The 12,930-nt window shown below is 44.1% G+C and overlaps 1 protein-coding gene across 1 annotated transcript in view; it reads right to left on the bottom strand.

Moving 5' to 3' along the window:
• Nucleotides 1–12,930, bottom strand: part of LOC120065956 (anoctamin-1-like) — an 84,982-nt gene that overhangs the window by 24,832 nt on the left and 47,220 nt on the right. Inside the window, exons 7-10 of the mRNA XM_039016998.1 lie at nucleotides 12,296–12,456; nucleotides 3,385–3,467; nucleotides 2,984–2,995; nucleotides 2,199–2,270 (exon numbers count right to left, since the gene is read on the bottom strand). Coding sequence (XP_038872926.1) covers nucleotides 2,199–2,270; nucleotides 2,984–2,995; nucleotides 3,385–3,467; nucleotides 12,296–12,456 — 328 coding nt within the window. The remainder of the gene's footprint in view (nucleotides 1–2,198; nucleotides 2,271–2,983; nucleotides 2,996–3,384; nucleotides 3,468–12,295; nucleotides 12,457–12,930) is intronic.

Raw genomic sequence — 12,930 nt, 5'->3', positions numbered from 1 at the left:
GTCCGCAGCCCCCTAGGGGCCATAGAGGTAATGCAGGGGTCCGCAGCCCCCTAGGGGCCATAGAGGTAATGCAGGGGTCCGCAGCCCCCTAGGGGCCATAGAGGTAATGCAGGGGGTCCGCAGCCCCCTAGGGGCCATAGAGGTAATGCAGGGGTCCGCAGCCCCCTAGGGGCCATAGAGGTAATGCAGGGGTCCGCAGCCCCCTAAGGGCCATAGAGGTAATGCAGGGGGTCCGCAGCCCCCTAGGGGCCATAGAGGTAATGCAGGGGGTCCGCAGCCCCCTAGGGGCCATAGAGGTAATGCAGGGGTCCGCAGCCCCCTAGGGGCCATAGAGGTAATGCAGGGGGTCCGCAGCCCCCTAGGGGCCATAGAGGTAATGCAGGGGTCCGCAGCCCCCTAGGGGCCATAGAGGTAATGCAGGGGGTCCGCAGCCCCCTAGGGGCCATAGAGGTAATGCAGGGGGTCCGCAGGCCCCTAGGGGCCATAGAGGTAATGCAGGGGTCCGCAGCCCCCTAAGGGCCATAGAGGTAATGCAGGGGTCCGCAGCCCCCTAGGGGCCATAGAGGTAATGCAGGGGGTCCGCAGCCCCCTAGGGGCCATAGAGGTAATGCAGGGGGTCCGCAGCCCCCTAGGGGCCATAGAGGTAATGCAGGGGTCCGCAGCCCCCTAGGGGCCATAGAGGTAATGCAGGGGGTCCGCAGCCCCCTAGGGGCCATAGAGGTAATGCAGGGGTCCGCAGCCCCCTAGGGGCCATAGAGGTAATGCAGGGGTCCGCAGCCCCCTAGGGGCCATAGAGGTAATGCAGGGGTCCGCAGCCCCCTAGGGGCCATAGAGGTAATGCAGGGGTCCGCAGCCCCCTAGGGGCCATAGAGGTAATGCAGGGGTCCGCAGCCCCCTAGGGGCCATAGAGGTAATGCAGGGGTCCGCAGGCCCCTAGGGGCCATAGAGGTAATGCAGGGGTCCGCATTACCACATTACTTTTTGTTAAAAGAAACCGGAAAAAAAGTCTAAAAATATATTTTTATTTTATTTTAATGTAGCATTTCAATGTAGCAAAAATAGAATAAACTAACTTTTAATTACCTAGAGTAGAAAAGAGGAGAAAATCATTTTTCTACTCATTGGAGCTATTTACACTCACTCGAGTATCTCTCATAGGCTTTGTGCCGCTGGCTACTGGTAAGCTTTTTTGACTTGGGCATTATTTTGTACATTGCTAACCTTTGTTTAAACAGTTAAACAGCTGCTCTTAGTGAAAATGTTAGAGTTTACACTTCCTCTTCAAGGAGGGTGGTCCCTGGGCTGGAAAAGGTTGAAGACCCCTGGTCTATGGAACTACAAGAAAACAAACCACACTGGCTCAATCTCACTGCCAAAACATTACAACATGCACCAAGCACTAGCACTACGAAAAAATCAGATCTGAAGAATCTAATCACAGAAAGAAAAAACAACCAATCAAACAACTGTCAAGAAGAAATGGAAGAGGAGACCGGTTGTAACATCAGCTCTGTAAAAGGTGACGGCAAGCAGAGGTGTGTGGGTGGATCTCAGGAAGAGTGCTATCTACAGTATGTGAAATGGACTGACGTGTCAAGTCCCAGGCTTAATCCAAAATACTGTATTTGCGGAAACGTTGTATGCATAATCAATCATGTGCTTCACAGAAAAAAAGAGCACCGTCTTCTCTATTCATTAAATTAGACCCGACAGGGTGAGTGGGATGATTAGGGCTTGTCTTGGCAGACTTCCATAGTGTAGCGTGTGTGGGATAGGTGTGGATGGGAGGTGAGGACACTGAAAGTACCAGTTTTATCCCAGCCATGGCAGATTGAACTGTTTGCTTCCATTTGTTTGTGGTTTCTTCTGCTATCTCTGTAGGGTTCTGGCAGTCAGAAGACATAAACACAGTAACCCAGGAGAACCGCAAAACAAAACGATCACAAGAAGAGGAAACCCGCTAGTCATGTAAAGGACTGTCATCAGACTGTAGTCTTTAGTCTAACACCCATATCATATACGTATCATACCATACAATCAATCTACCACTGTAAAGGATGAATCATTTTGTAAGAGACACACACTTTCCAAACATCCGGACTAAAGAAGAGACTGCAAATCAAATCACAAAAACTAAACCAGCAACATAAAATCTAAATGGCTAGCTGTAGTAAAAATCTGGAATAACCAATCAGTACCTTCTGTGTCTTGTGTTCTTTCTTCAGGGACTTCTGCATGACTCGGAGCTCGTACTCAGCTCGTGGGTGGTCCTGAGGAGCGAATAGAGACAGAGGCTCTTAAAAATGTATGGACACTGACTGGTACACTCATCAAATACTCCCATCAGGTGCAGGGTTTAATATAGCTGTCACTGTCCACCCAAGTGGAGATTCCTTGTGACAACACACTTGGTGTTGAGGTGAGAAGGTTATATAGCCCCGTCAAGTTCTACAGTACAGAGTAGGTAGAATATGTTCAAAGACTACAGTTGACTACAATCGCTGGTCCCTTATTTCTATTGAGATGGTTAGAGGGCTGCAGTGGCTGCTGGTCTCCTGCAGCATGAATCTTTGTAGAGGAGATAGGTCAGGGAGACAGAGAGAGACAGAGAGAAGGCTGGCTAGGCCAGGAGATCGTGGGCGGGGGAGCTGAACCTGACATCCGACTCACAGGAGACAGGATGGTACAGGTGCTGTAAGCAGGCCAGAAGCAGTGAGCATTAGGGTTGCAAAATTCCCAGGTTCTCCAGCAATCCTGGTTGGAAGATGCAGAATTGTGCAACGCTAGTGGGCATTCAGAGAAAGAGTGGTGGTTCAATGGGTAGTGGTGGTTTGTGGGTAGTGGTGGTTTGTGGTGCTTTAGGAGGGCGAGGTGGTGTCCGTGGACAGTCTGAGGAAGAAGAGCCAGTGTGGGGGTAGCAAAGCCAGACGGTGATTGAGGGGAAAAAATATATAGATTTTGTGTAAAATGAAATGTTCCAAACCTTCAGCTCTTCCTGTAGATACCCACGGGGGAAAGAGGAGGACAAGATAGTTACAAAATACCTCAACCTTTAAATATTTTTGGGAAAATGGACTTGAAGTAAAAAAAATATAATATTTATTTCCGTCTACTGTGCCAGTTATTGTTGTGTCTCCAAACAAGACAACACTGAGGAGAACTGGAATCCAGTTATACACCATTTTCTCTTCTATTCATTTCCCATGGCTAGTGATGGAATTATGAATAATAAACTATTGTGTGGAGGAAATGTTAATGGACAGGAAGAACAGCATTGTAAAACATGAACTCATCATCTCTCAGCATTATTTGGGACAGTCCACAGTATGGTGCTCCCATTTACAAACAAAGTGGAATGCAAGACTCTAACAGGAGAGCACTCACCTCCTCCTCCTCGAAGCCTGTCAGATCCCATTCATAGTTGAGCCGCATCTGTCTTCTCTTCCAGTGCTCCATGAACATGGCAGCTGTACAACCCAACACAGTTACGAGTTCTGTTAAGAGCCCCTTGAACGCATGAACAACATAATCCTCAATATCAACAAGATTGTCAGTCCTTGGATCGAGAGTGCCTAGTACAAATTTGAGAAAGGTTACATTTCCAAAGCCTCATCCCTCAGCTGTATACCAAAACAAGCGATGGAGCTGCTGTTTTGTTGTTTTTCAAATCCAAGATTGTAGCTTTGAAGATATTACAGTTTGGTAACGATTTACATTACATGTATCTCCATAAAGCATTTGTTTTCATTCAGTTGTTTAAATTTCAACATTGGCCAGATTATGTAGAAAGTTATTATTATCGAGAGAGGTGCATGTGGAATGACTTATCAGTTACCTTGGCAGTCCAATTATGGTTCCCCGACCAGGATGATTATGTGCGTGTGGCGTAATAAAGGTGCTAAAATTAGGATTGCAGCGATCAATTATTAAATGTATAATGAGAAAAAATGATCAATTGCCACGTGTGAGGGATGAGGAGCTAAATTTGGGGCTAATTCAATGCTTGTGTAGAGATGACATGAATTGGATTCCAGGTATGTTTCAGTCTTGCGGGAACAGCAGGGACAGTGGCAGGGACAGTCTATATGCAGACAGGCACCTGGGGCGACTACATGTTCTATTTTTCATCCATATAATGTTCATCCATCAAAGTGTCTCGGGTTACTTGATGAGTAGTCTCTCTACGGGGCGCTCCACAAGCTGCTGTGAAAAATAAACTCCTCAATGACTAACCTTGGTTCTCTGAATGAGACGTTGTCACCACTATGGGACATGGGAGATAGTTTCCTATAGTGGTGACATTAGTATTTTGGGGTATTTTATTAGTATACCCCTTACTACTCTTCTTGGGGTCCAAACAGGGTTAAAACAGTTACATCACAACAAACCACAACATCATAAATAAAACATTACATCATACAAGACATTATTACATCATACAAGACATTATTACATCATACAAGACATTATGACATCCTTACTCTAATATTACAAATGTACAATATAAAAAAGTGGCGCAGAGGTCTAAGGCACTGCATCTCAGTGCTAGAGGCGTCATTACAGTCCCTGGTTCGATTCCAGGCTGTATCACAACCGGCTGTGATTGGGAGTCCCATAGAGCGGCACACAATTGGCTCAGTGTCGTCCGGGTTAGGGTTTGGCCACGGTAGGCCGTCACTGTAAATCAGAATTTGTTCTTAACTGACTTGCCTAGTTAAAAAAAGGATACATAAAAAATTCCACAACATTACAATGTTTTTTTATCAGATTATACTGCTTGCTTGAGTTACTTGATGTGGAAGAGAGTTCTATGTAGTCATGGCTCTGTGTAGCACTGTACGTTTCCCAAAGTCTGTTCTGGACTTTGAAGAGACCTCTGGTGGCATGTCTTGTGGGAATGTATGGGTGTCTGAGCTGTGTGTTACCTGTTTGAACAGACAGTTTGGTGATTTCAAAATGTCAATACCTCTCACAAAGACGTGTGATGCAGTCAATCTCTCCTCTACTTTGAGCCAGGAGAAATTGGCATGCATGTTATTTAAATTAAAGCGCTCTGCGTACATTTAAAGACCAGCCGTGCTGCTCTGTACTGGGCAAACTGTAATTTGCCTATGTTCTTGGTGGCACTGGACCATATAACTGCGCAGAAGTCCAGACGGGATAAAACTAAGGCCTGGTCGACTTGTTAAGTTGATTGTAATGTTAAGAAAGCTGAGCAGCGCTTTAACATGGACAGACCTCTCCCCATCTTAGCTTCCGTTGCATCAATACATTTTGACCATGTCAGTTTACAATCTAGGGTTACACCAAGCAGTTTAGTCTCCTCAACATTGAGTGATTAAATGAAAGAGAACACTCATGTGGAGTAAACATTTTAGTATGACAACATGTGTCCAACTACATTAGGGATGCTGATATATACATTTGTGGATAACAAAAACAGCATTCTGGTCATAACGTTGACTCTGACAGGAGAGACAGGGAGGGAGGACAGACAATTATCCAAACATATGTCTCACATAATTACTCCAATTGGTCTGAAAATGGCCTTCCAATTCTCTATATTTCACACACTAAGTTGTTCTATTAAAACTAAATGGGGAGTTTGCATTTTTGTGAGTTTGCAAAAATGTAATCATCAGACTTGAATGTGACCCAGAATATTAATGGAATGCCTGAGGAAGGTGTAAAAATGTATTTGAAATAAATGTTTTGGCTAATTGTTAAGGATTGTCCGTGTCCTTTGAGAATAACACATTGTATTCCAGTTGAGATGCTGTAAAACATTAATTCCTACCTCCAACAGTGAGGAACGGCAGTTGCATCATTCTTTCATAACAAAGACACAACATACTGTAACACTTGAACTGATGCAGTACTGTACACGTTAATGTCTCATCCAAACCTATGTCACACACACACACACACCAGCAAATTAAACCGCAAATAAATCCTAGTGCTGAACCTGTGCCCTCATGCAGTGCTCCAGTCTATTGCTTCCTGCCTTCAGTCTCAGGCCTCGCAGGCCCAGCCTCACTGTGACTTCAGTCTCAGGCCTCGCAGGCCCAGCCTCACTGTGACTTCAGTCTCAGGCCTCGCAGGCCCAGCCTCACTGTGACTTCAGTCTCAGGCCTCGCAGGCCCAGCCTCACTGTGACTTCAGTCTCAGGCCTCGCAGGCCCAGCCTCACTGTGACTTCAGTCTCAGGCCTCGCAGGCCCAGCCTCACTGTGACTTCAGTCTCAGGCCTCGCAGGCCCAGCCTCACTGTGACTTCAGTCTCAGGCCTCGCAGGCCCAGCCTCACTGTGACAATGAACAGAACAGGAACGCACCAGCAAAGAGACCATTTTTAAAGGGAAAACATGCGGTTTAATCCACATAGTAAGACTCTGTACAGTACAGTCCACAAGGCTGAGTGGCCCACTGGACTGTCAGAGAGGAGAGAGTGCCGGAAAGGGAGAAAGAGTAGAAAAGAAAGAGGGAAAGAAAGAAAGAATAGTGGACACATGAATGAACAAAGGAAACAAAGAAAGAGGACAAATGGGAGACAACATCTGGAAGAACAAAATAGGTGGAAGTGAGGAAGAGCAGAGAGTATGAGTATCAGTTGGTAAGAGTGTAGCGCTAGCGGCCCCCCGGTTAAGGGTTCATTTCCTGCATTTCCCGGGATCACATACTTACACACATTGAAAATGTATGCCCATAATATGATCATCAATCTATTGGACGATAGCTTGTTTGGAAGAATGGCTGTTTACATTATCTCTCAGTAAATATGTTTTCAATCTGTAAAATTATTGACAAAGTCATCTGTTTTTTTGTTGTTCTCCGGTCAACCTCCACACTAGATGAGTATTATGGGATAGATGTACCACGTAAGCCCTTCACTGTATTCCAAACAATCAATAAAAGCATTTTTGTAAAATAAAGCTATTTTTCTTACGATATAATTTAACTGCATCATTACGTAGTGTTCTATAATTCTGTTCATCGATTTCTACTTTAGATTTGGCTGCTAAGACTTTTGCCCTATTTCTTTGAGAAAACACCTCACCCAGTTCATTATCAATCCATGGAGATGGACGAGCCCCAACTGGCCTCGTTCCTCCTCTAGATAAATCAGCTCCCAGGGTACAGCAGAAAAATCATTTTGAAATTGCACATGATTCAATTTCTATTTGTTTTCTCTTGACCACAATCATTGGGGGTTTCTTTGTAACCTTGGTGTTCATGGTTATGGTCACAATATTGTGGTCTGTCCAGCCGACTGGCATTGATCTGACCTTTGAGCATAGCAATGTGAGGTAGTACCTGAGGTACCTGCCAGTACCTGAGCCAGAGAGTCGCTGAGCTGGAGGGGAGAGTATCTGTCTTGCGCCAGATCAAGGAGGACGAAGAACTCCTGGACTCCATGGTTATACAAACCACCTCCAAAATCGACGACGTCACCTGCCCCTGGCTCGGCACCTCCACTTCTGGGGAGCCTGTAACTGAGAAACTCCATTCGGTTCCCTTAAACGAGCCATGGCCCAGACTAGGAGCTAAACCGAAGGGCCTGGTCTGTTCCACCCCTTCTACTCCGCCTCAGGATGCCTGGATTGCTGTCCGGGGAGGAAAGCACTCCAGGAAACGGAATCCATCAAATGTTTCGGAGGTGCTACAATTGGGGAGGAGATTCAAGGTCCTGGAAGACCTGGAAGTGCATTCCAATCATACTGTACAGGGTCCCTCCGCTTCATCTCTACTGCTGCCATCTCACTCTCAGGTGGAAGTGCCCAAGCACACTCATCTGCGCTCCTTGCCTGCCATTAGGTCGTCAGTCTCAGCTGCTAGCCCCCCTCAACCTGCTAGGAGGCAGATCACCCGGGAGAGGCCCCGTCATTTACCCAATAAACCCATCTGTAGTCCTTCCGTTCTCGTGGTGGGTTCATCCATGGTCCGAAACGTTTCAATCCGGAAAGCTGAGACCTTCTGCTACCCTGGCGCTAGGATCTCTGACCTAGATTCCATGCTACCGCTACTTATTAGCAAGCACTCCGCCGCTTCAACTGTCATTGTCCATGTTGGGTCAAATGACATTAAACTCCAGCAGTCAGAGAAATTGAGAGACGATTTTAAAACATTGATAAATACGCTGCTGGAATCTGGGAAGCAGTGTGTTGTTTCCGGTCCATTTCCATCCCCACGCTATACGGATATGGTTTTTAGTCGTATACGCCAATTACACACCTGGCTTAAGGGATACTGCTGCACGATGGGAATTCCTTTTGTGGATAACTTTGCAGCTTTTACAGACCGACCAGGTCTATTTCTTCGGGACAATTTACATCTTAACAGGTATGGCTCCAGCATCCTCTCCACCAACATGTCTCTTACTCTTGCCTCATGTAGAGCCTTTGATACCTGACGTTGTGTATTCTCGGGGGTTGACTTTTGGGATTGTACGCTCCCCTATCAGACTATGTTCAATGCTCCTCTCCCAGTTTCATTAATTAGTTCCTCAATTGCAAATATGGAACAAACTACAGTTAACAACCTTTCTGCAATTCCTAGATTATTGTCCAATCACCGTATTGCGAATACTACTCACATGCAGAGAGGTATTGTTAGTAGTAATCTTGTCCCCATAAAATTGAGCTCTGTCAATAGCTCGAAAATGGTTTATTGCTCATCCAGTGCAGCTTCAGGTGCTACCTTGGATACTCCATCTGATATGAATTCCCGTAGCAATGGTATTGGAATAATTCATTTGAATGCTAGAAGCTTGATCCAAAAGTTGGACTTTATTGAAATTTTGATCTCACAATCAAATGTTGACGTTCTGATTGTATCTGAATCGTGGCTGTGTGATTCTGTGCCAGATTCAGATGTTCAGTTGATTGGATACAATATTTATAGAACTGATAGAGTTGGTAGAGGTGGTGGTATTGCGATTTATGTTAAATGCTGCTTAAATGTTTCTGTGTCCATATCAACCTCTGTCTCAAAGCAATATGAATGTCTAGTTTTAAACGTGGTACTTGGTAATAATGCTCATTTAACTCTAGCAGGGGTATATCGCCCCCCCTCAGCTCCTCCTTGTACTCTATGCAAATTATCTGATATACTGTCTAATTATGCAAACTCTGAATTACTGATTTTGGGAGATTTTAACCTGGATTGGCTCTCACCAGTATCCGATAAATTAAAAGGCATTTGTACTGAGCTAAATCTAACTCAGCTGATAACTAAACCAACCCGTCCCAACTTTAAGAACCCAGTAAAATCCACTCTACTAGACATTATTCTAACAAATACCCCCCATAAATACACAGCCAGTGGGGTTTTTGCAAATGATATCAGTGACCACTGCCCTATTGCTTGTATTAGAGATACCAGGCTGAAACACTCTGATCCCTGTATAATCTCTAAGAGAAATTATAAACATTTCTCACAGCAAGCTTTTATCCTTGACTTATATCACTCTGAGCTTTTATCCACTTGCTGCTTTCTGGACCCGGTTTTAGCCCTTGCTTTTTTCTCTTCTATTGTTACCTCTATGTCTGATAAACATGCCCCGCTTAAGAATCACAGAGTAAGAAACCGAACCAGTTCTTGGTTCTCTCCTGAATTGTCAGGTCTTTTCCTGCAAAAGAATCGGGCCTGGGCCTTGGCGAGGAAAACAGGTACTCCAGCTGATTGGCTGTTTTTTAGGCAATTGAGAAATAAATGTACTGCAGCTGTCAAAAAGGCAAAATCAAATTACTTCCTTAATGCTATGACAGATTCTGCAGGAGATCCTGCAAAATTCTGGAAAACCGTTAATTCACTGAAACGGGGGAATTCTGCTGTTTCTCTTCCTAAGCAAATTACCTCAGACTTCTGTATTCTAACTGAAAAAAAATGATATTTGTGATGCTTTTAATAAGCATTTCATCTCTGCTGGTTTTTTATTTGAAAGGAAAAGTGGACTTTGTGGTACTGGCCAGTTAGTTGATTTTTCGTCTTGCTTTTCAACCGTTACTCTGAAAAATGGTAACCCTGTTTTTAGTTTCCAGAAAATAACTGAAGCAGAGGTTCTAATTGCCCTGTGTGCCATTGATACTAAGAAATCCTTAGGCGCTGACAATTTAGACCCGTACTTACTTAAGTGTGCTGCACCTATTTTTGCTGGTTCAGTAACACACATTTTTTATCTAACATTAAGCACAGGAAATATCCCTAAGGTGTGGAAAGCAGCTTTTGTTCTGCCATTACATAAGGGAGGTGACAGTAGTGATTTGGATAACTATCGACCCATCTCTAGGCTCCCTTGTCTGGTAAAGATTCTAGAATCTATAGTCAACAAACAGTTACAATCTTTTCTTTCTGCTAACAGTATTCTTAGTACCAATCAATCTGGTTTTAGATCTAAACACAGTACCACATCGGCCACTATGCTTGTTGTAAATGATATTGCAAATGCCTTAGACGATAGAAAGCACTGTGCTGCGTTGTTTGTAGATTTGTCAAAAGCTTTTGACACTGTAGACCATGCTATCCTTTTGAGTAAGCTGTCATCAATAGGACTGGGCACTGATGCCTGCCGATGGTTTTATGACTATCTTAAAGATAGAACTCAAGCCGTCATGGTCGATGGGGTCAAGTCTGACCCCTTACAGTTACTTAAAGGGGTCCCTCAGGGTTCAATAATTGGCCCACTATTGTTCTCACTTTATATAAACAACATTGGTGATGATGTCAGATATTGTAAATTCCATTTATATGCAGATGACACAGTGATGTACTCTATTGCTCCAACAGCGGACCAAGCTTTAATGCAGTTGGAGTCTGATTTTAGGATACTACAGGGGTCTCTTTTACAGCTTAAACTTGTTTTAAACGCTAAGAAAACAAATGTCATGTTTTTTTCTAGGTCTAAACTCTCAGTTAGAAACACGTTTGTAATCACTAGCTTGGATGGTACTCAAATCAATAAGGTCTCTGCATATAAATACTTAGGGGTATGGTTAGATGATAGGCTTTCTTTTAAAAAACATGTTACTGAATTGGGAAAAAAGCTCAAATTCAAGATAGGATTCCTTTACAGAAACAGGGCTTGTCTGTCCTCTGTAAATAGAAAAAAAATTGTGCAGGCTACTTTTATGTCCGTTTTAGATTATGGTGATATTATCTATATGCATGCATCGGCAAACACATTAAAACCACTGGATGCTATTTACCATTGTGCACTCAGGTTTATCACGGGTGATAGTTACAGAACTCATCACTGTATCCTATATCAACATGTGGGTTGGGTCTCTCTATCTGTGAGGCGAGAGCAACATGCTCTCTTGTTTATTTATAAAGCACTTCTTTTAAAACTACCTCCATATATATCATCATTAATTTCCACAAGATGTACTAATTTTAAAACCAGATCACAGATGTGGATTACATTAGAGACTCCTGCGGTCTCCACAGAGTTGGGTAGGACTGCCTTCAGTTCCTTTGCACCTTATTTATGGAACAAACTGCAGATCCAACTTAAGTTAGACACTCTGGTGTCCCTTGCCCATTTTAAAATGTTTATGGAGGATCAATATGATGTTGTCTGTGATTGTTTCTGTTGAATTGTGTATGTTTTGAAATGTTCTTGTCTGTATGTCTAAAACTGTACATGTCAACATGTTTACACAGGGCACAGCCGTAAAAGAGATCCAGGTCTCAGTCTGTTTTCCCTGTTAAAATAAAGATTAAAAAAAAAAAAAAAAAAAAAAAGCTTGATGTACATGTACACCACCTGGACAGGATGTGAGTCTATCGAAGGGCCTGACCGTATCATCTAGGGGGTTGATTATTGAGTACTGTCTCTGTTAAATAAATTATACAAATAAATAAAGTTGTGCTGTTTTGTTCTGTTGTGTGGACAAGCCTCAGCCTCTTACCCCAGAGGGCCATGAAGATGTTGTGCTGTTTTGTTCTGTTGTGTGGACAAGCCTCAGCCTCTTACCCCAGAGGGCCATGAAGATGTTGTGCTGTTTTGTTCTGTTGTGTGGACAAGCCTCAGCCTCTTACCCCAGAGGGCCATGAAGATGTTGTGCTGTTTTGTTCTGTTGTGTGGACAAGCCTCAGCCTCTTACCCCAGAGGGCCATGAAGATGTTGTGCTGTTTTGTTCTGTTGTGTGGACAAGCCTCAGCCTCTTACCCCAGAGGGCCATGAAGATGTTGTGCTGTTTTGTTCTGTTGTGTGGACAAGCCTCAGCCTCTTACCCCAGAGGGCCATGAAGATGTTGTGCTGTTTTGTTCTGTTGTGTGGACAAGCCTCAGCCTCTTACCCCAGAGGGCCATGAAGATGGAGAAGAAGACGGTGGCAGGGTTGTCAAAGAGGTGGCTGGCCCGGGCCGTCCCGCAGGCTTCCTTCAGTTTCCAGTAACTACAGGCTCTGTCACACAGCGGGCACATGGTGATGTTGTTCTTGGGGTGGCAGATCTCCATGCTGTAGAAAGGGGGATGGGGGGAGGAAAGAGATAAAACAGTCAGTCCTCGTTATCTCCTTTTATCTCCACGGATAAATTATAAGACTGTATTAGTGCTTTAAATACTTGGATGGCTCACAACTTCCTCCAGCTAAATCAAGATCGAGGTACTTATTGTTGGAGCCAAAGCACATTTTTATTCACGGCCAATAAAGATAAAATACCGGGTAAAAACCTAGGTGTTATTTTAGATTCTGAACTAAATTTCAAATCACACATTAGGAATGTGACCAAAATAGTTTTCTACCACCTGAGGAGCATTGCCAAGGTACGGCCATTTCTCTCTCAGGCTGATACAGAGAGACTCATCCATGGTTTTATTACAAACAGGCTTGACTACTGTAATGCTCTCCTGTCTGGTCTACCCAAGTATGCCATTGGTCAACTACAAAACATACAGAATGCTGCAGCGTGGGTACTGACCAAGACCAGAT

Source organism: Salvelinus namaycush, chromosome 21 (genome assembly GCF_016432855.1).
Source record: "Salvelinus namaycush isolate Seneca chromosome 21, SaNama_1.0, whole genome shotgun sequence".
NCBI lineage: Eukaryota > Metazoa > Chordata > Actinopteri > Salmoniformes > Salmonidae > Salvelinus > Salvelinus namaycush.
The sequence above is the reverse complement of the archived record's forward strand: the minus strand, read 5'-3'. Positions and strand labels throughout refer to the sequence as shown.